Source organism: Schistocerca cancellata, chromosome 10 (genome assembly GCF_023864275.1).
Source record: "Schistocerca cancellata isolate TAMUIC-IGC-003103 chromosome 10, iqSchCanc2.1, whole genome shotgun sequence".
Lineage (NCBI taxonomy): Eukaryota > Metazoa > Arthropoda > Insecta > Orthoptera > Acrididae > Schistocerca > Schistocerca cancellata.
Genome location: NC_064635.1, coordinates 178132282 through 178154252, shown reverse-complemented (window position 1 = coordinate 178154252; position 21971 = coordinate 178132282). Strand labels below are relative to the sequence as shown.

The following is a 21971-nucleotide window of genomic DNA, read 5'->3' as shown; positions in this document are numbered from 1 at the left end:
TGGTATTCAAGTAAGTGAGGTTTTCAAAGAGGTTGGGTAGTACATTAAAATGTGGGTGATATTTAGGGTGGACGTTCCAGTGATGGTTGCGTGTAATTCAAAGGTTTGTCTGGAAACACTGCATCGTGTTCTATTGATCAAAAACCTGTAACCTTGTGACCCTACACACTGCATGCCACTGTAATGTCCATGCTCGTAACAAGTAAAAATACTAACCAGTGGGTTTGCCACGTACTGTAAGCAATATTATAAAGTCGTTGGAAATATTCTGGTTTCTTTGTGATTATTTTCTTAAGAACATTGTCTTGCAGATTTTTGGGAGCAGAATCAGGTGAACTCACACGACCTGGGGATAGTGTGTTCCAATGTGTAGGGCAGATGATCTGCCTTGCCTGCTGTGGAGTAATTCTTGCATCGAGAATAGTGTGTTGTACTTTATGTCCAATACTATCATTCATTTTGCAGATATAAAATGTCTTAGCAAAAAAATATTTATTATTACAGCTAAATACACATGAATTACATGTACACATATACACACGTCCACCCAAACTCTACCTTCTTCTTCTTCTATCTTGCTGAGAGTTAACCATTACTTCCACATCAAATAAGCGAGCACTCTCCACATAATAATAAAGATACTAATGTTTTACTATCTTTAACAATATTTTAATAAAATTACACGCACAATTCCTTCAGTCCAATACCCAAATATAATGTTTCATTTATGTTCATTGGTGATCCCCTTTCATGAAAATAATACCGCTGTGCCTTGTTATGTCTTAAAACGTAGACACAAATGTAAGCTGTACACTGATAGGCTAGAACATTATGACCACCAACCTATTATCGATATAAATCCGACCAAGGTGAAAGCACATCCAGAAGTCGTGGTGTTGGGTGGCCACCCTTCATTGTAGATGTCCGATGTTGTAGGCTGGGCAAACTGGTAAACCATTACAGGCAGCGAACTGTGGTGGATCTAACATCAGATTTTAATGCTGCATGGAGTACAACATACAGTGCACCGAACACTGCTAACAACGGGCCTCTGCATCTGTCAACCCATGCATGTGCCAATGTTAGCACCATGACATCGGCAACTACGACTAAATGGGCACGTGAACATCGGCACCAGACTTTGGTGCAGTGGCAGAGTGTTACATGGTCTGATGAATCCTGATACGTTCTTCATCTTTGCCTGTGGGAGGGTGTGGATGCGTCGTCTTGCAGGGGAAAGCTCCTTGACATCTATACTGCAGGACGGAGACAATCTGCAGCGGTTCCATTATGCTCTGGGTAACATTCATGTGGGCATCCATGGGTTCAGTGGAGCTTGTGCAAGGCACCATGATGGCCAGAGAGTATTGTGCTCTGGTTGCAGATTGCGTACATCCCTCCATGATGATAATGTTTCTGAATGGCGGTGGCATACATCAGCAAGACAATGCCCCATGTCAAACGGCTAGGAGTGTGTTGGAGTGGTTCAAGGAAAACAGTTGATGTGCTGGCCCCCTGACTCGCCAGGTCTGAAACCGATCGAACGTATTTGGAATTTACAGGAGTTAGATGACTTGAGTGTGCAGGTGTGGTGCTAACTCCCTCCAGCCTCATTGCTTCCATGCCACAATGCGTCACTTCTATTATTCGTGCCAAAGGTGGACATACCAGCTTTAAGGTAGGTGGTAATGTTCTGGATGATTAGTGTATACACACGTAGCCCTAGTAATTAATAAGACAGGCCGGCCGGTGTGGCCGTGTGGTTAAAGGCGCTTCAGTCTGGAACCGCGTGACCGCTACAGTCGCAGGTTCGAATCCTGCCTCGGGCATGGATGTGTGTGATGTCCTTAGGTTAGTTAGGTTTAATTAGTTCTAAGTTCTAGGCGACTGATGACCACAGAAGTTAAGTCACATAGCACTCAGAGCCAATTAATAAGACAAGATATAAAATTCATGTCACATCACTTCCTCGCCTATCTTGTAATTTTCTTTGTGACCTTCAGGGGTAAGGTGTGGTTTGGGATAACTGTAAACGTCTCCTGCTTTGCTTCCCTAATTTTAGCCTGCTCTTTATTTGTCCTGGAAACTCCCTGCCCCCCCCTCCCCCCCCCCCCTGTCCTACTCAACGTGCTGCCAGAAATGGTGCTCCTTTGAAAGTGGGAACAAACACTTACATGTACCACTGTGGCACATGTCTGAAGTTGTAATTTAACGTTAATTGGTGATACCATTTCTACCACTTGATAGAGTACATCCTAAGGCCTAACAAAATTTTCAGTCTGATCATTTGGTAGGTATGTGTTGGTTAATGTAATTCCTTATCTGACATGTTACTTTTTAATACTTATTTTCTATTATATTCTGTTGTTCCAAAGCTTTAGCGTTAATTCTTCTAACCTGGCGCCAAAAAAAGTTTTTCGCATTTTTGAGAAAGTTTTTGCTGATCATATGTCTTTTCCTGGGTAGATCTTACAGAGCTCGAAAGGAGATGGTGTCATTTGAGAGAAAATAACCCTGGACAAGAGTGTACGCCCCTGGATTTTTGAATTATTTGTCAGTGGTCCATATGGGAGTAGGGCATCCCAGACAGTCTGTTTATAGTTACTGTAGTAATTCAATATTTTTCCTGTCATCTAGTTGACTATGTGAGTTCGTCCATTTACTTGTGGCCACTGAACCCTGACCCTGAGTTCCTTAACCGATGATCTCGCTGTTTGGTCTCTTCTCCCCCAAACAACCCAACCCAAACCTGAGTTCCTTAATGTGTAATTGAAAGGACAATTGCTTTATTAAATTGGACATGAAATCCCCTCCTTGGTCTGTATTCCTGTCTCAAGTGTTCCAAATTTTAGTATCGACTGGTTCACCATCACCTGGATCACTGTTTCGGTTTGTTGGCTAGGCATTTGTAACATGGAAATAAAATGTGAAAAAGATCTAGTATTCTCAGCACATAACCATTACCTCCTCATGTTTGAGAAAATGGTCTGATTATGCCCATGCCAATCATCTGAAATGGTTTATCTGCCTTTATTAAACTCTACAGTGTAATATTTTAACGACTGTATTGCACCCTCAGCATGCATCTCACACAAATTTAGCTGTAATGGTCGATGTCTCCTTTGTGTGTCGACTGCGAGTAATTCTGTGCAGCTCTGCTTCCTGGTGCTTTGGTGCTTTTTGGCCAGTGAATCTGGCTAGAGGTGAATCATGAGCCTGACTCAACACATCATTTTGTAATATCACTGGTACCACTATGCATTACCCACATCTAATCTTTCTACACAGCACTCCATCTTCCACACTGAATTGTGTCTGTTAGCAATTGCTGACAGTCTGGGTCAGCACTTTGTCCTTCTGTCCATTCTTCTGTGTCTACTCTGACAAATTCTATAGTGTATGTTTTGAGACAGAGACGGTAAGGGATTCCTGTGTAATTTGTCCAGCTGATGTACTAATTGAAAACAAAAATCAGCCATTTGTAATACTCATCTAATTAAGCATCTAGCTAGATATTAAAGGCGCAGTAACCATTTCAGGGCAACATGATCATTTACTGCTTTGAAACATCGTCCATACAAATGGCAGCTGAAGCAATTTACTCAGTATAATAGTGTTAGCATTACTTTCTCAGTAATCAAATGTTTTTCCTCCTTTACTAATGCATCTTAATCTATATACTATTTTATGTTCTTATCCATCTACTCCTTGGCTTAAAATGCACCTTGAAGCAAACCTGTTAGTATTACATGACAATACAAACTGCTTTTGGTAATCTGCAAAATTGGGAACTGCAGTAGTTGCATGCAGACCTTTCAGATTCACGAATACCGTTACACAATGTGGCGACCACTGAAACATTGCTCCTTTTTTCAATAATTATGTGAGACATCTTGCAGTTTTAGTGAATATAGGAATAAACTTTCTGTAAAAGCTATCATTAGATTTGTGAAGTGTCCATGTCTACTGTAAAGGTATCTATGGAAACCAGTTTGATATAGTGGTTCCTTTGGTAAGCATTAACGAGTGGGCAGCTAAAGTCGTTTCATGTATAGGGACCTATAGACTGTGCCATTGAGGCTCTGGAACTGGCAATGTAACAAAATTAGACCATAAATTTATGGTTGACGGACATGTGTATTCTGAAAGTTGTCAACCAGCTGCAGTCCCATTCGTCCATTTCTACAAGATGGAATTACAGAAAACAGTAGAGAAGAAGTTAGAAAACTAGGAGATTCATGAGGCGGCAGAGGAGCAAGAGAAGGAGGAGAAGGTGGAAAAGGTGAAGAAATGGATAAAGTGAAGGACAAAGCAGTACCCAATGGGCAGAAAGAGGAGAATAATGAAAAGAATGAAGCCACTGTGGGTGTGTCTGTGACTCACTTCGTCTCGAACCTCGCTGACTGGTAACATGGTCTGTCCACCTGGCTTTACAAGAGCTTCCAGTAGATTCAGATGTTTCTTTGGAGATCGTTCTTTGATGGCTGCTGACCTCATGGCGATGCACTGCATGACCTGGTCCTGCAGTATTTGCACGTAGTTGAACACACCACGCCCTGTGGAGGTCAGCTGCATCAGTAGCTTACTCTGCAGCCATGGTCTCATCATAATCGTCTGAAAACAGCAAACACCATGTGTCACTCGTCAATGGTAGTCTAGACTCGGAGGGAACACAGTAAACCAAGCAACGCTGTTCTCCATTAATCACATAAACTCTAAACAATTACAAATACTGTCCACATTCTCTATGGAAAATTGGGAATGTACACTACTAAACGGCTAACCCTGTTGATGGCCTATGGTCTCAGTTGTGGGCTGCCTGTGTAACAGCTTCAACGAAAACTATTTCCTTCAGTATCTCATACAATTATTATATAAAAATTTTATATGCAGTAATAATCTACTCATTAGGAAGCATAACCTTATGATATAAGTTTAACACAGTAAGAGAAGTATTATACATAGAAACCGTGTATACGTCATGATAAAGTAAGTTCCAACAACCTTTAAAGAATATTTCAAACCTTCTCGAAACCTCATCTCGCTAACATCCTCCAAAAAGTTGGTATAAGGAAAAATTTTTTTCTTCTTATGAGTTTTCGCTGTTTATGCGCTAAAACTTTCGCATGAGGCAGCACATTTAAACTGATTATCTCATTACTACTAATTCTGTTTACAACACATTATGAAGACAATGTCCACACATACCACTTAATGTACCTGCAAAGTTACGTCACTTTATGGAACATAGTTCAGAAGATATGACGCCATACATATTTAAATAAAGGAGAAAACAGGTTTGCCTTAAACGAAGCGCAAATTAGCTACACTGTTTTCATCCATTGTTAGACAATGAGAGGACTTACAGATATGCAATAATCTTTAGTCATAATTTCAAATATTTTCTGGAGTTTTTGTCACTCGCATGCTTAACGTCAAATACACTCCTGGAAATGGAAAAAAGAACACATTGACACTGGTGTGTCAGACCCACCATACTTGCTCCGGACACTGCGAGAGGGCTGTACAAGCAATTATCACACGCACGGCACAGCGGACACACCATGAACCGCGGTGTTGGCCGTCGAATGGCGCTAGCTGCGCAGCATTTGTGCACCGCCGCCGTCAGTGTCAGCCAGTTTGCCGTGGCATACGGAGCTCCATCGCAGTCTTTAACACTGGTAGCATGCCGCGACAGCGTGGACGTGAACCGTATGTGCAGTTGACGGACTTTGAGCGAGGGCGTATAGTGGGCATGCGGGAGGCCGGGTGGACGTACCGCCGAATTGCTCAACACGTGGGGCGTGAGGTCTCCACAGTACATCGATGTTGTCGCCAGTGGTCGGCGGAAGGTGCACGTGCCCGTCGACCTGGGACCGGACCGCAGCGACGCACGGATGCACGCCAAGACCGCAGGGTCCTACGCAGTGCCGTAGGGGACCGCACCGCCACTTCCCAGCAAATTAGGGACACTGTTGCTCCTGGGGTATCGGCGAGGACCATTCGCAACCGTCTCCATGAAGCTGGGCTACGGTCCCGCACACCGTTAGGCCGTCTTCCGCTCACGCCCCAACATCGTGCAGCCCGCCTCCAGTGGTGTCGCGACAGGCGTGAATGGAGGGACGAATGGAGACGTGTCGTCTTCAGCGATGAGAGTCGCTTCTGCCTTGGTGCCAATGATGGTCGTATGCGTGTTTGGCGCCGTGCAGGTGAGCGCCACAATCAGGACTGCATACGACCGAGGCACACAGGGCCAACACCCGGCATCATGGTGTGGGGAGCGATCTCCTACACTGGCCGTACACCACTGGTGATCGTCGAGGGGACACTGAATAGTGCACGGTACATCCAAACCGTCATCGAACCCATCGTTCTACCGTTCCTAGACCGGCAAGGGAACCTGGTGTTCCAACAGGACAATGCACGTCCGCATGTATCCCGTGCCACCCAACGTGCTCTATAAGGTGTAAGTCAACTACCCTGGCCAGCAAGATCTCCGGATCTGTCCCCCATTGAGCATGTTTGGGACTGGATGAAGCGTCGTCTCACGCGGTCTGCACGTCCAGCACGAACGCTGGTCCAACTGAGGCGCCAGGTGGAAATGGCATGGCAAGCCGTTCCACAGGACTACATCCAGCATCTCTACTATCGTCTCCATGGGAGAATAGCAGCCTGCATTGCTGCGAAAGGTGGATATACACTGTACTAGTGCCGACATTGTGCATGCTCTGTTGCCTGTGTCTATGTGCCTGTGGTTCTGTCAGTGTGATCATGTGATGTATCTAACCCGAGGAATGTGTCAATAAAGTTTCCCCTTCCTGGGACAATGAATTCAAGGTGTTCTTATTTCAATTTCCAGGAGTGTATTTAATACACAAATCATTTACAAAGAAATCAGAGTTTGAAGCTGTGGTAAAAGCGAGAGTTGTGTTCTTTAGAAAATCAGTGGTCGGGTGTTTGCTTGTATAAGAACTATTACGTAATCCATGGCCAGAATTAAAACACTGATGAGGCAGCTAAACTGTAACATATGAGTTGCTGGACACAACTGCATGTTACATTTTAAACACCAGAGCCAGTTTCCCAGTCTCTGGGAGACGCGAACTATTTTGCACCTGGAGTTAACGGCTGGCTTTCCGTTAATTCAGCCAAATTCTGTTGGTCTGCCCAGGCCCTGCTGATTTTCAAAAGCAAGTGTTTCCCATAGCATGGAGAGTATTTCCTAGCACCGTTTGGAGGGTTGGCAGCAAGTGCTATAAGCATTTGCGGCAAAGGGCCAAATGAAGTACCTACATTTTGCTTCAGAGTCAGAAATGTCCTCATATGAAATAAGTTTTTTGAGCAGCGCTGGTAGTTTGCAATGTCGGGGAATCTCTCAAAGGTAGCATGGGGATCATGCACCCTGTTAAGTATAGCGGAGACTTAAAAGATGTTGTGGGGTGGTCACGAAATTTGTGGAGGTTCTGAGATACCAAACTGTATCCTACTTTGAGGTACCAAAAGAAACTAGGACCCTGATAACAACTTACATCAGCGTTTTGCTTATAAACTTAAATTTCTAGTGTACAGGTTATGCAATTAAATTAAATTGTGTATTATAAGCAAACTGATCATTCGAATCTTCAGAGGGAGGTTTGAGGTTACTGAAGTTTTCTAAAAATGACTTTACTGTCCCTAAGGATCGTCTCACCGTCACAGATCAGTCCCTCTGCAGATGGAGACTCAAGTGGCAGCAGAATCAGTCATTGGTGGTGCGCCAGCAACGCGCACCTGTGGCAGAGTTCCACCGAGCGTGAAATCTTTCTCAACCCTCAGCTAGTCTGCTCAGAGATTGGCCCTGGCAGCGGAGGAGGCTAGTTTAGGAGACGTCTCCTGGGGGTGAATCAAAGAAGAACTTCAAAGAAGAAAAGATGTTTTATCTACCGACCGACTCTTAAAAGGAATATCCTTATTTCGATGTATGGCATTCTTCACTTTTCTTTGACTGTCTGGCTTGGAAGTATTCTGAGCACTAACCAGTAACCAAAAGCTGCTGGTCACCTTCCCTGAGTTTTTCTCCAGGTAATTCACCTGTAACAAACTTCTTAGGTTTAGTGCTGAAAAAAGACATCTCACTCTGCCTCTTTATGCTCCCAGTGAAATGGGAATATGGCATCACATTTTGCTTTCTCATACTTCCACTTTACTTCCATTAGCTTCTCCTAGCAGTTCTTATATTGTGGAAACAGTTCTTGTGGTCCTGACGTTAGGTGGTGTCCCACACAAACGAAGAGGTCCCAACAGTGGACTCTCACTTCATTTGTGGTATCTGGTGCGTTCCAAAGAAAACAGCTTTCTAAATTTTGTTCATGATTGTGCATTCCCTGTACATTGTTACAAACAGCACCTCCCCTCTCTCCTCCCTGAAGTCGTGAAAACAGTCACTACTTGAAGCCTTACACCAATGGGGATCGTATCTATGTTGCCTTGAGAGTGGGGGATGCCCTGCATAAAGTTGTGGCAAGTCAAAGGGATGCCTGGTCAAGTGTGTGGCATTGACCTGTGCCCTGTCTGGTGCACCCGTCTGAAAATTCCACCAGAGGAGGTCCTCCTACCTTGGGTACAGAGCCTCGCTTTCCACTCAAGTGCTGACAGTTCATCCTAGTGTGCTTTCAAATACCTTCGTACCTACATACACCAAGCAAATTCAACTGAAACTGTAAATTAAGACAATTATCTACCAATAATAATTGGTGCTAGGATGCATTTCATTTCTCAGTTTTGATGAACTGTTCTGATCTAATGGGTCCTTGTACTTACGTTCTGAAAAAAAAAACGGTTGTGTAACATCACCGCTTCCAACTTTCTTAAAATTTACATCAATGCAACTGTGCTCAAAACTTCTTAAAACATAACTGCGGCAAAGAACTTTAGGACCTATGTGGTACTGAGGTAACATGCTCAGTTGAGACATTGTAGGTTTTTAATATTGCCAAGATAACACATATTACATTTTATTGTTGAATTCTTAATTAATCTACCAAGCCATCGCACATCCATTCTTCTACTTTGCGGGCGTAAACTTAACTTGTTCTTTATCAAATGTGACAGGTCTGTTACTTTCCCAGGTTATACTCATGCACTCTTTTTTAAACTGACATAAAGGTTATATTCTGTCTGTACATATTTGCACTAAAATTTCTCAAACACTCATCAATGGCTCGAACACAATCATCCGTTATACTCTTTAAACATTAATTCATTCTTATTCATATTCCAGAAAAAAATTTATATTAACCTCATTCACACTCTTGTAAAACATGGAAGGTAGAGCACCATAACAAAACTATAAAGTTTTACATCATCACATAGTAAGAAAGACAGTATAAGATACACAAACATAAAAGTATATATAGCAGCAAAAGTAATTCGAAATTCAGATACATGACATAAGATTTACTTACATGACAGTACGTAGACTAACATCCTCTTATCGAATATTACCAATTCGAGAACAACTACCAAATTCATATTTCCACATACAATTTACACCTTTCTCACTGTATGTGAAATGCAGCACAAGTCCATAAACAATATTTAAATTGGTATGTTAATTGTTAAATTATAGTTATATGTTTAACATTTTCAGAAGTAGGTTCTCCACAAAAGATCATGATTACATAAGACAAAAATAACAAAATTTCACAATCATGACTCATAATGTTCATTCATAAGAACTACAGTTCCCGAAAGAATATAATACACACAAAATACGTTAGAGACACAATGAGTTTTTCGCAACAGAATCGCAGTATCACAGACCTGGTACGAGAAGAATGTCATTAAGATCGATGACACTGTTCATGGAAGCACGTTTATTTCATTGTAGCAGATTGGCCTTAGTCTGACAACAGGCAAACTGACAGCAATGCAAGATCATACACTGTGTAATGCTTTTCCTTATGACTTTTGTCACATACACACACACGCACTGAATTTCAGTTCAGTCGTTCAGAGCATTGGGTAACTTGCTTATGCAAGTCTATGATTAGATCATAGCTGCACACATCAAATTTTTAAGTGCGTGAGTCGGGTTGAGATTGAAACTGTGTCCTTGCCAATGAGGGATTATAGTCCTTCTACCTTCAGCGTTATGGATTGTGAACTGTGTCTCTGTAAGGAGGTGGTCAGACTTCTGCTCTTTCTCAGTAACAGTCTACTCGTTTATTTGATACGAAATCACAGTCTCATGGTTCCGTAAGCATGAAATACATTCTCATATTTTTTGGGTAATACGCAACAGTTTGTTGACAGGTTGAGTGAAGTGCCCCGTTAACATCATAAACAGTCTGCGTATGCAAATAGTGTTGCAGGTACTCACTCTGTAACACTACTGCCTGATACTGCTATACCATGACCTCTAAGCTGGAAGCAGTTCGTGTAATGAAATTATTTTTATTAAAATAATTCCTGTATAAAGAAACAGAGCAGTGTTACCCTCTGAAAGGAATTTTGTTGTGTTGACCGTGATGTACCTAACGGAGGTGGCTTATTGGAAGTGAAAGTCACAATTACGTAAATATTTAAACACTAAAAAACAATAATTTACCTATCCATAGTGTCCAAATGATGATAAAAAGGTCGCCAGCCTAATTAAGCATGCGAATAAGTAACATTCTTGTTCAAGAAAATAGATGTGAGTAAAGTTAATGGAAACACACAGCCTATATAAGGCTATCTGCATAAGGACAACAGAAAATGACATGCACTTTTGCCTCCAAGGCTTGATCAAACTGAATGGTTTCAATAATATTACTATTAAAGTGCACTTTAGGAATATACAGTCTAGCATAGATTGAGTCTCACTTTTCAAACATTTTCCTATCTGACATGAGATGTGAATAAAGTTCACTGCAAAATTATAAATTGATCATAGGTTTAATCTTTCTTTTACCGATTACTTTTATATCTGACATGGAAAAAATCTATTTCACTAGCAAACTATTTCTCACTGTCGTCTGAATAAAAGAAGTTACTGTTTTCATAGGTAGTGGTCTTTTTGTTACTTGTTACATAGTATAAGCACAATAGACAAACTGTGGATCCTGTTACACTATTAATATGCACTTCCAATACACAAGAGAGACAAGCATGTAGCAAACATGAGTATATAACTCTCCACAAGTGCAGTTCACGACTTTTAATGCAGTGAGACACAATATTGAGAAATTTGTAAGAAACTTATTCACCTTTTAAAATTTACAACAGGCAGCACTATGATCATTAACTAAGCAAAACTTTATAAGCCTCAGTTTTAGGAACTTTTAAATTTTAAAAGTAACAGCAAATTGTCTTTATTACCACTGTCTTCTACTTTCAAGCCAATGATTAAATAGGTAACTTTGAATGTCCACAAAATTTTAAAGTGGACTGTTTCAATCACTGGGAGGCTTTCACAAAGCTACATTTAGTACCTCCTATAATTTTCCCAAATCCACAGTAAATGTGACTACTCCCTTCTTACTAAATATCAAACAACATTATTTAATTAACTGTTTCACTTTGAGGCTTTCATATTTCCCACAACAAGGACACTCGGTAATCATAGTTCAAACGGAGAGGAACCTGAGAGGTGTTGTGATAAAGAAAAAATGAAGGTAGGTACATAAATTCAGTTATAAGTTACCTCATTTTTAGCACACTAAAACATCCAATGAGCTGATCCTTCACTTTACGTATTTACAGTTCCTTGGTTCCTTTTCAGTGATTGCACGACGTGGTGGCGAGTGCATGTCGGTGGTTGGACTTTCAGGCGGAAATGCTGGACTCTGTCATTTCTTGGTGGCGATGACAGGTACCAATTCCAGAATAGTTCCAGCTCTTTATCCGTCCATCCGAGGCATTGGAAAGCGGCACGAAAAGCCTCTCTCGGCACCATCACAATACACAACTTTTACATTAGAAGTTGGCAGTTTGGTAGCTCGTCCCCGACTGACTCCTGATTCCACCTTTCTTTCCGTGCCCACCACATTTTGCGCGCGCTATGCAATTCCACACCACCTTTTACTTACAAAATAACTAAGAACCCTATGTGAGGGTCAGCAGTTTGCGTAACAGCAACGAAACATATTAAATAAAACAGAACATGGGCACATATTGACATTCCTACAAAAATTATTTAAACAAAATTATTCAACCTCAAAGATAACCAAAGAGATAATGTGAGAAAGACAAAACATATCATTTGCTCATATTGTGCATATTACAGAGATTACACTTTATTACAGTATCGAATTAATCATACACTAATTACAGACGTTCAACGATGGGATGTTGAACAAAATGTATGTATTTTGTAAGCTAGGGTGTTACAACTCGGCCCGCATCTCGTGGTCGTGCGGTAGCGTTCTCGCTTCCCACGCCCGGGTTCCCGGCCTCGATTTCCGGCGGGGTCAGGGATTTCCTCTGCCTCGTGATGGCTGGGTGTTGTGTGATGTCCTTAGGTTAGTTAGGTTTAAGTAGTTCTAAGCTCTAGGGGACTGATGACCTAAGATGTTAAGTCCCATAGTGCTCAGAGCCATTTGAACCATTTTGTTACAACTCGTCCGGGTAGTGGTGTGGCTGTGGGACACCCTCTGGCGCAGGTGGTGAGTCAGTGGCGCCCTGTCAGTTCCTCAGAGTGTTGGCTCAGGCCGCAGGGCTCCCCTTCTCTTGTCGACAGGTAAGTCAGGGCGCGGGGACGCCGGAGCAAGTGGTTTCAGGTCGCAGGCACTGACCAGAGGTACATTCGTCAGCTGTCCAGCTTGCTGGCCCAGTTTTACATACTCTGTATGTGTGGGTAATGGCAGTTTCACCGTGGTTCACCGTCTAACCATTCTGTGTTTCCACATCCCATCTCTGTTTCTGTCACAAATCCATCCCCATTCGATTTTTGTGACTTTACAGACTTTCATTAATATGCTCATATTGTGCATATTACAGAGATTACACTTTATTACAGTATCGAATTAATCATACACTAATTACAGACGTTCAACGATGGGATGTTCAACAATCCTTTTGCAATAGCTTTTTACCATTACCTTACATCAAGATATCAGTTTTAGTCTCAATTAATTAATTTATTTATTAATTTAAAGTGCATTTTTAAAACTGTAATTACTTATTACTTCTTATCCCTTTAATACTTGACGTTTACGAACTTAAAATGCATCCTTACTAAATCATGACCTCCAGCAGTTTCCAGCTTTTCATTTCTAATGAAAATTCATGATCCCATACGAAGTTTTTAAAGTAGAGTGCAAAATTCTTTTGGTTGGGACCTCAGACCTTCTCTCAATTATCCATGCATTGCTATGTGATATATGCTACGTGGTTTTCCACCATTGCGTTATGATTGCCCTGCGATTTCCTTATTAATGTTTGATCTGACTGCTTGTAGCTCTTTCACAGAAGGGATAAAAACGTTACAGTCGGCGAGACTGAAACCGCGAACCGTAACAGACGCTTGTTCACAGGTCAGCACATTACCATAGAGCTGGTTTAGATGTATGTGCCTTGGCTTCCTCTTACGACGCCATTAGCGCCTAGAACTCGTGAACCGCTGTTTAACGGTGAAAAACTTACTATGCTGCACAACAGGTAACGCCTCTTTCCGCTGCTGACAAGCGAATTTTGGGTTTCTAGGAATACATAACTTTATTTATGAAATGCCACATTTGCATACCTCTTGAGTATGGCACAGCATACCAATTAAACACAGACCCAATCGAAATCCAAGCGAGTAGTATTTTACTAATTTCTGCCGACAGAGGCACCCTTGTGTGCAGATACTCAGTTTCATTAAAACAGAGTTTCGTCGTAAGGTCATCGTGGGTAGTTTTACTTCATTTCTTCTATACAGTGCACAATTTTCGTAAGACTTCTTTTAGTGTTGTTAAAACAATAGTAAACATGAGAGAGAAATTAATCATCAACGATATATGAGAATTCTCTGATGTTATCTATAACAGTCTGACAATAAACAAGCAGTTTATTATTTACATACATGTAGAAAACTTGTTCTGAGTTAAAGCTGTCAAACAAGGTTTGAAGGAGAATAAAATGCTACTACCACACGACAGCTAATGTAGAAAATACTTTTCTGACGTATTTTGGCACGATGCGCTCTCCTCATACATAATACAAAAGTTTCGAAATGCATCTGCTGCCTGGCCGCCTATTAAACCTGAAAAGAACAAAATGTCACAGAAGTTAGCCCTTTCTCCACATGCGACTATTTTGGGCAGAGAAGTAAAGGGAATTATGTTCAAAGTTCCATTAGAATGATAACTTCAGCAGACACCAGAATTATGTTTTAAAAAATGTAGCCGTAAATGTACTCGCGACGTCTTATCTACTGTGCACAACACTTACAGTTGCGCTACCAGCTAACACGTAACTATAGCAGCTCCAGAAGTGGACAACAATTCCTCCAGAACTTTCGTATTCCACAGTGCTGTGAGATAATGCATATGGCCGGATCTAGACTTCTGAGAGACACACAGTTACAGCTTTTCTTTCGCACTGCACGACGTTTTCAACAAACACATAGCGCAATAGAGTAGCTCAAGAGGAAATGAACGCTTCCTGTTTCAATTTCTGCATCCTAAACTGTTGGCAGCTCTGTGTAGGTGGCAGTTACGTGACTTTATTTCGGTGATTACAAAACAGAGTCGAATGTATGCACTGGGTTGCCGAGGCAGCTATCTCATGGCGATTCGGTCGACCAAGTAAATGAATGTACTGAACATGCTGCAAACCACTACAGGGAGCCTGTGTAACAAAATATTCATTCAGTGTGGCGCAACGGCTTTACGATAGAAATTGAGTCACAGAGAAGAGCATTTGGTGATCTGTTGGATGGATATGGTCTGGGTTCGATTCCAACTTCTGCCAATGATTTTTGATAGGGAGAGACACATTCTGTTCTCTTCTGGATACACCAAGTGAAGAAGGTATAATGGAATTGTGGTCTGAAATTCACATTAAACATGATTTGCTTCTCTACCAAGTAGACGTTAGGTTGAACCACAATAACATAGTTTTAATGGTTGGCACTCAGAGTATTTATAGTCCAGCCAATCCGAGCAAAATTAGTATGGTAAAATTGAGAAACATGAGATGTCCTTTTAAGAGCCAGTCGGTACAAAATCTCTTATCCTTTTAACTGCTTCTTCGTCTCACCATTAGGAGCCATCTCCTCCGATGGATTCCGCCGCCGTTCAAGGTACATCTCTGGACAGATGAGTTGAGAGACTAAGAAAGATTTTGGACAAATTGAAACTTAGCTGCCACCAAGGCCTGATTCTGCAGCCGCTTCAGCCTCCGCACAGACACAGATACGGAGATATGAAGCCACAAGAGTGAGATGGCGCGTTGCTAGAGTAGAGTCATTTTTATAGAATTACAGTAAACTCGAGATTCACTCTGAAGACTTTCATTCAGATTCGAATGACCAATTAGCCTCCCCAGGTGGAACGTATTTCCTTCTCTAGTACTACCCGTCTTTTACACTGGGATCGTGACCATCCTTGTATGAGGTGCATTCAAGTTCTAAGGCCTCCGATTTTTTTTCTCCGGACTGGAAAGAGATAGAAACATGCGCATTGTTTTAAAATGAGGCCGCGTTCATTGTCAATACGTCCCAGAGATGGCAGCACCGTACGGCAGATGAAATTTTACCGCCAGCGGCGAGAATGAGAACTGTTTTAAATACTTAAAGTGGCGACGTTTTCCTTACTTGAACAGCGTGCAATCATTCGTTTTCTGAATTTCCGTGGTGTGAAACCAATTGAAATTCATCGACAGTTGAAGGAGACATGTGGTGATGGAGTTATGGATGTGTCGAAAGTGCGTTCGTGGGTGCGACAGTTTAATGAAGGCGGAACATCGTGTGACAACAAACCGAAACAACCTGGGGCTCGCACAAGCCGGTCTGATGAGATGATCGAGAAAGTGGAGAGAATTGTTTTGGGGGATCGCCGAATGACTGTTGAACAGATCGACCTCCATAGTTGGCATTTCTCTGGGTTCTGTGCACACAATCCTGCATGACGACCTGAAAATGCGAGAAGTGTCATCCAGGTGGATGCCACGAATGCTGACGGACGACCACATGGCTGCCCATGTGGCATGTTGCCAAGCAATGTTGACGCGCAACAACAGCATGAATGGGACTTTCTTTTCGTCGGTTGTGACAATGGATGAGACGTGGATGCTGGATGCCATTTTTCAATCCAGAAACAATGCGCCAGTCAGCTCAATGGAAGCACACAGATTAATCGCCACCAAAAAAATTTCGGGTAACCACCAGTGCTGAAAAAATGATGGTGTCCATGTTCTGGGACAGCGAGGGCGTAATCCTTAACCATTGCGTTCCAGAGGGCACTACGGTAACAGGTGCATCCTACGAAAATGTTTTGAAGAACAAATTCCTTTCTGCACTGCAACAAAAACGTCCAGGAAGGGCTGCGCGTGTGCTGTCTCACCAAGACAACGCACCCGCACATCGAGCTAACGTTACGCAACAGTTTCTTCGTGATAACAACTTTGAAGTGATTCCTCATGCTCCCTACTCACCTGACCTGGCTCCTAGTGACTTTTGGCTTTTTCCAACAATGAAAGACACTCTCCGTGGCCGCACATTCACCAGCCGTGCTGCTATTGCCTCAGCGATTTTCCAGTGGTCAAAACAGACTCCTAAAGAAGCCTTCGCCGCTGCCATGGAATCATGGCGTCAGCGTTGTGAAAAATGTGTACGTCTGCAGGGCGATTACGTCGAGAAGTAACGCCAGTTTCATCGATTTCGGGTGAGTAGTTAATTAGAAAAAAAATCGCAGGCCTTAGAACTTGAATGCACTTCGTACAGCTTCTTTATTGCCATTATTCTAGTTTTGTATGTGTTATTAGTATCTTATACCAGTCACTTTAGTCAGATGTGCTAAGGTGTTACTGTAGAAACGTAGCTGCTGTTTCTCACTCTATTTTCTACAGGGTGTTAGAAAAAAGTACGGCCAAACTTTCAGGAAACATTCCTCACACACAAAGAAAGAAAATATGTTATTTGGACATGTGTCCGGAAACGCTTACTTTCCATGTTAGAGCTCATTTTATTACTTTTCTTCAAATCACATTAATCATGGAATGGAAACACACAGCAACAGAACGTACCAGCGTGACTTCAAACACTTTGTTACAGGAAATGTTCAAAATGTCCTCCATTAGCGAGGATGCATGCATCCACCCTCCGTCTATGGAATCCCTGATGCGCTGATGCAGCCCTGGAGAATGGCGTATTGTATCACAGCCGTCCACAATACGAGCACGAAGAGTCTCTACATTTGGTACCGGGGTTGCGTGGTCAAGAGCTTTCAAATGCCCCTATAAATGAAAGTCAAGAGCGTTGAGGTCAGGAGAGCGTGGAGGCCATGGAATTGGTCCGCCTCTACCAATCCATCGGTCACCGAATCTGTTGTTGAGAAGCCTACCAACACTTCGACTGAAATGTGCAGGAGCTCCATCGTGCATGAACCACATGTTGTGTCGTACTTGAAAGGCACATGTTCTAGCAGCACAGGTAGAGTATCCCGTATGAAATCATGATAACGTGCTCCATTGAGCGTAGGTGGAAGAACATGGGGCCCAATGAAGACATCACCAACAATGCCTGCCCAAACGTTCACAGAAAATCTGTGTTGATGACGTGATTGCACAATTGCGTGCGGATTCTCGTCAGCCCACACATGTTGATTGTGAAAATTTACAATTTGATCACCTTGGAATGAAGCCTCATCCGTAAAAAAAAACATTTGCACTGAAATGAGGATTGACACATTGTTGGATGAACCATTCGCACAAGTGTACCCGTGGAGGCCAATCAGCTACTGATAGTGCCTCCACACGCTGTACATGGTACGGAAACAACTGGTTCTCCCGTAGCACTCTCCATACAGTGACGTGGTCAGCGTTACCTTGTACAGCAGCAACTTCTCTGACGCTGACATTAGGGTTATCGTCAACTGCACGAAGAATTGCCTCGTCCATTGCAGGTGTCCTCGTGGTTCTAGGTCTTCCCCAGTCGCGAGTCATAGGCTGGAATGTTCCGTGCTCCCTAAGACGCCGATCAATTGCTTCGAACGTCTTCCTGTCGGGACACTTTCGTTCTGGAAATCTGTCTCGATACAAACGTACCGCGCCACGGCTATTGCCCCGTGCTAATCCATACATGAAATGGGCATCTGCCAACTCCGCATTTGTAAACATTGCACTGACTGAAAAACCACATTCGTGATGGACACTAACCTGTTGATGCTACGTACTGATGTGCTTGATGCTAGTACTGTAGAGCAATGAGTCGCATGTCAATACAAGCACCGAAGTCAACATTACCTTCCTTCAATTGGGCCAACTGGCGGTGAATCGAGAAAGTACAGTACATACTGACGAAACTAAAATGAGCTCTAACATGGAAATTAAGCGTTTCCGACACATGTACACATAACATGTTTTCTTTATTTGTGTATGAGGAATGTTTCCTGAAAGTTTGGCCGTACTTTTTTGTAACACCCTGTAGATGTTATGTCTGGTGTGCTCCAGTGTGTCAGGACGCTGATGACCTCAATGTTGAGCGCCCATAAGCCCCAACACACCACCACCACCACCACGCTAAGGAAATATCGTTTTCTGCGTTTTGTTCACAGTAGTGCGCTTACTGGACTGTGCTAAAATCAGTATTGCTCCTATTCCCACTTTCTAGCCCGTAAAAATAGTCACTGTTGGACGCCTTACAATTTGGTAGATCATATCTACACTACCTACACTGGTTGTAGTGTGCCTAGAATACCGCTGCAGCAACTGGGAAAGAAAGTCCGGTCAAGCGAGTAACAGCGCGCTGCGGCCCATCCAGCGCGCTCTTCTGAGAATCCCCCCTGGGTTGATCCCTCTGTCTGCCTGCAGGGCCTCTCCCAGCTCGGCTGTTCAGTGGCAGCTCGTCACAGTGTGCTTGCAAATGCCTACACGCCTAACGATTTTTCCACCGTTTCCAAGCTCTAGGGACTGACAGATGAGATATGAATATGAAGATGGTATCTGTTCTTTCGGACATATTCCAGCTCTCGAAGAATGAAATTACAATGAAATCCAGGCCGCTAGCTGCTTGCAAGTGTTGATAAATATCAGCGGGGACAGTTGAAAATGTGTGTCTGAAAGAACAGATACCATCTTCGTATACAGGGTGAAAAGTATTTAAACCGACAAACTCTGGGAGGTTGTAGGGGACATCAAAACAAATATTTATCCCTACTGTCATTTTTTCCTATGAGGAGTATTTGAACCGGTGGAGGCCGTATTACGCTCTTCAGTTGTTAGAGGGCGTATTACACTCTTCAGTTGTAGGCAACTGCTGTCGACCAGTGTAGTAGTGCATTGTCTCTGTTTACTAGTGGAGCGATACACCTGGAGTGAGTACACTGATATGGTTGGTGCGTACTACGTAGCACACCACAACGGACGAGCTGCACAGCGGGTTTATCAACAACAATATCCTAATCGCCGTATCCCGTATCATACGACCTTTGCTGCTGTGTACCAACATCTGTGTGAGACCGGGTCATTTAGCAGATTACCTGGACAGGGACGCTGTCGCACGGTAAGAACGCTGCAATTTGAGAAAGCTGTCTTCAGTCAGCACTCGTGCAATTGCACGTAACATGGGGGCGAATCAGACGAATGTCCTTCGAGAGCAATTGTTACGTCCATTTCACTTATAGCGTGTCCACAACCTGGAGCCAGTTGATTATCCACCTAGAGCACAGTTTTCGCAGTAGTACCTGGAATAATCTGAAATGCATCCTACATTTCCATCCTCTGTGTTGTTTACCGATGAAGCAACGTTCGGGCGAGATGGAGTCTTTAACATGCACATTAGCATGTTTGGAGTGAGGATAACTGGCATGACACAGCTACTAGCGCTCATCAAGTGTGGTTCTTCATTAATGTGTAGCCGGCCGCGGTGGTCGTGCGGTTCTCGGCGCTCAGTCTGGAACCGCGCGACTGCTACGGTCGCAGGTTCGAATCCTGCCTCGGGCATGGATGTGTGTGATGTCCTTAGGTTAGTTAGGTTTAAGTAGTTCTAAGTTCTAGGGGACTGATGACCACAGATGTTAAGTCCCATAGTGCTCAGAGCCATTTGACCCATTAATGTGTGGGTCGGTGTTGTTGGGGACTGTTTAATTGGGCCGTATCTGCTACCTAGGCCATTAAATGGCACTAGGCGCTATTACAATTTTCTCGCCAGAGCATTGCCAGAATTGCTGGAAGACATCCCGCTCCCTACAAGACAACCCATGTAGTTCCAACATGACGGGGCGCCGGCACGTTTCAGTCATCGTGTGCGTCAATCCCTGGACTGACGGTTCCCAAAAACGTGGATTGGCAAAGGCAGAGTGTTTGTTGGTTTAATTAATTTGCCACCAGAGAAATCTTCCTCTACCGGTTTAAATACTTCTAATAAAAAATGACATTAGGGGAAAATGTTTGTTTCAATGTCCCCTTCAACCTCCCAGAGTTTGTCATTTTAAATGCTTTTCACTCTGTAGATAAGGTTTACCGGCCAATGATCTTCTTCACTGCTGGTGCACTCACATTGCCCGAACTCTTAAGGGAATCGATAGACTGCCGCGAGTAATGGGTATAGGCACTACAAACTTAGTATGTGGACGGTAAGTTGGGAATGTGGGTCTCACAGGGACTGTGCCAGAGCTAAGTCCCAGCAGTCACATTATTGTCTGTGTCCTCGATGGCTCTTTCAAAGTTCAGTTCGGTACCTTAACTTTACCTTCGTCCAAAGATGGCCTTAACCTCATTAATGTACACAAATGGTTCAAATGGCTCTGAGCACTATGGGACTCAACTTCTGAGGTCATTAGTCCCCTACAACTTAGAACTACTTAAACCTAACTAACCTAAGGACATCACACACATCCGTGCCCGAGGCAGGATTCGAACCTGCGACCGTAGCGGTCTCGCGGTTCCAGACTGCAGCGCCCAGAACCGCACGGCCACTTCGGCCGGCTAATGTACACAAACAAGGACCAGCATCATCACATACCTCATTCAGCGGTGGAAGCCTCATAGCCTTGACCCACCCGTTAATATCACCGGCATTCCACTTTCTTACCGACATGTGTGAATGTACTACATGGAAATGAGCTACATTCGACACAACATCGTCGATAACGGAAGCCTGACGAACAGGAAACTTTATGACCTCCTCATGACAACAAACCACAGAAATCGTCTCGAAGAAAAACATCCACATACACATTGGAGTATAGTATGGCGGAATGTGCACAGGGACATGTTACCATCACGCGTCGTAGCCGACTGGTATCTAACAGTCAACGATAAAGTGGCAACGAATGAAAAGCTACATAAGATAGGCCTTCATCGAACGCCCAACAGTGGCGTATGCGGAAGGGTCGTTACGCTTATTCATGGGCTCACGTGCGGACGTGCAGAAGAAATTACAACATTTCTTCGTCAACGATTGTCGGTGGTAGACCGTACGACGCTGAGTGGTGTAGACCTTTTAGAGATCATTCAGCCACAAAAACTGAGATATCCACGAGCAGCAAACAACGCTGCAACTTGGATCATGGGCCACACAGCATCGTTAATTATGCAGAATAGGCATGCTACTTTCCTAGACTATTAATCCAACATAGAAATTGAACACTTTAAAATGAGCCAACATTGTGACCACAGGAGGATATTTGGAAATATGCTGAACATCATAATTAACGGTTAAATACTTCAAATGCAATATTTCGGATAGCAGAGGTTGCCAGTGATCTGTATGTATGAATCCTAATTGCTTCCTGAGACTTCAGTTCTTGTCGGAATTTTAAGATAATATCCAGTCGCTCACCAATGCAGAAGGCGTTTTTTCTCTC

General features: G+C 43.1%; 1 protein-coding gene across 1 annotated transcript in view; it reads right to left on the bottom strand.

Moving 5' to 3' along the window:
* LOC126106576 (cytochrome P450 4C1-like) overlaps positions 1-21971 on the bottom strand; it is a 171354-nt gene that overhangs the window by 23262 nt on the left and 126121 nt on the right. Inside the window, exon 5 of the mRNA XM_049912919.1 lies at positions 4384-4614. Coding sequence (XP_049768876.1) covers positions 4384-4614 — 231 coding nt within the window. The remainder of the gene's footprint in view (positions 1-4383; positions 4615-21971) is intronic.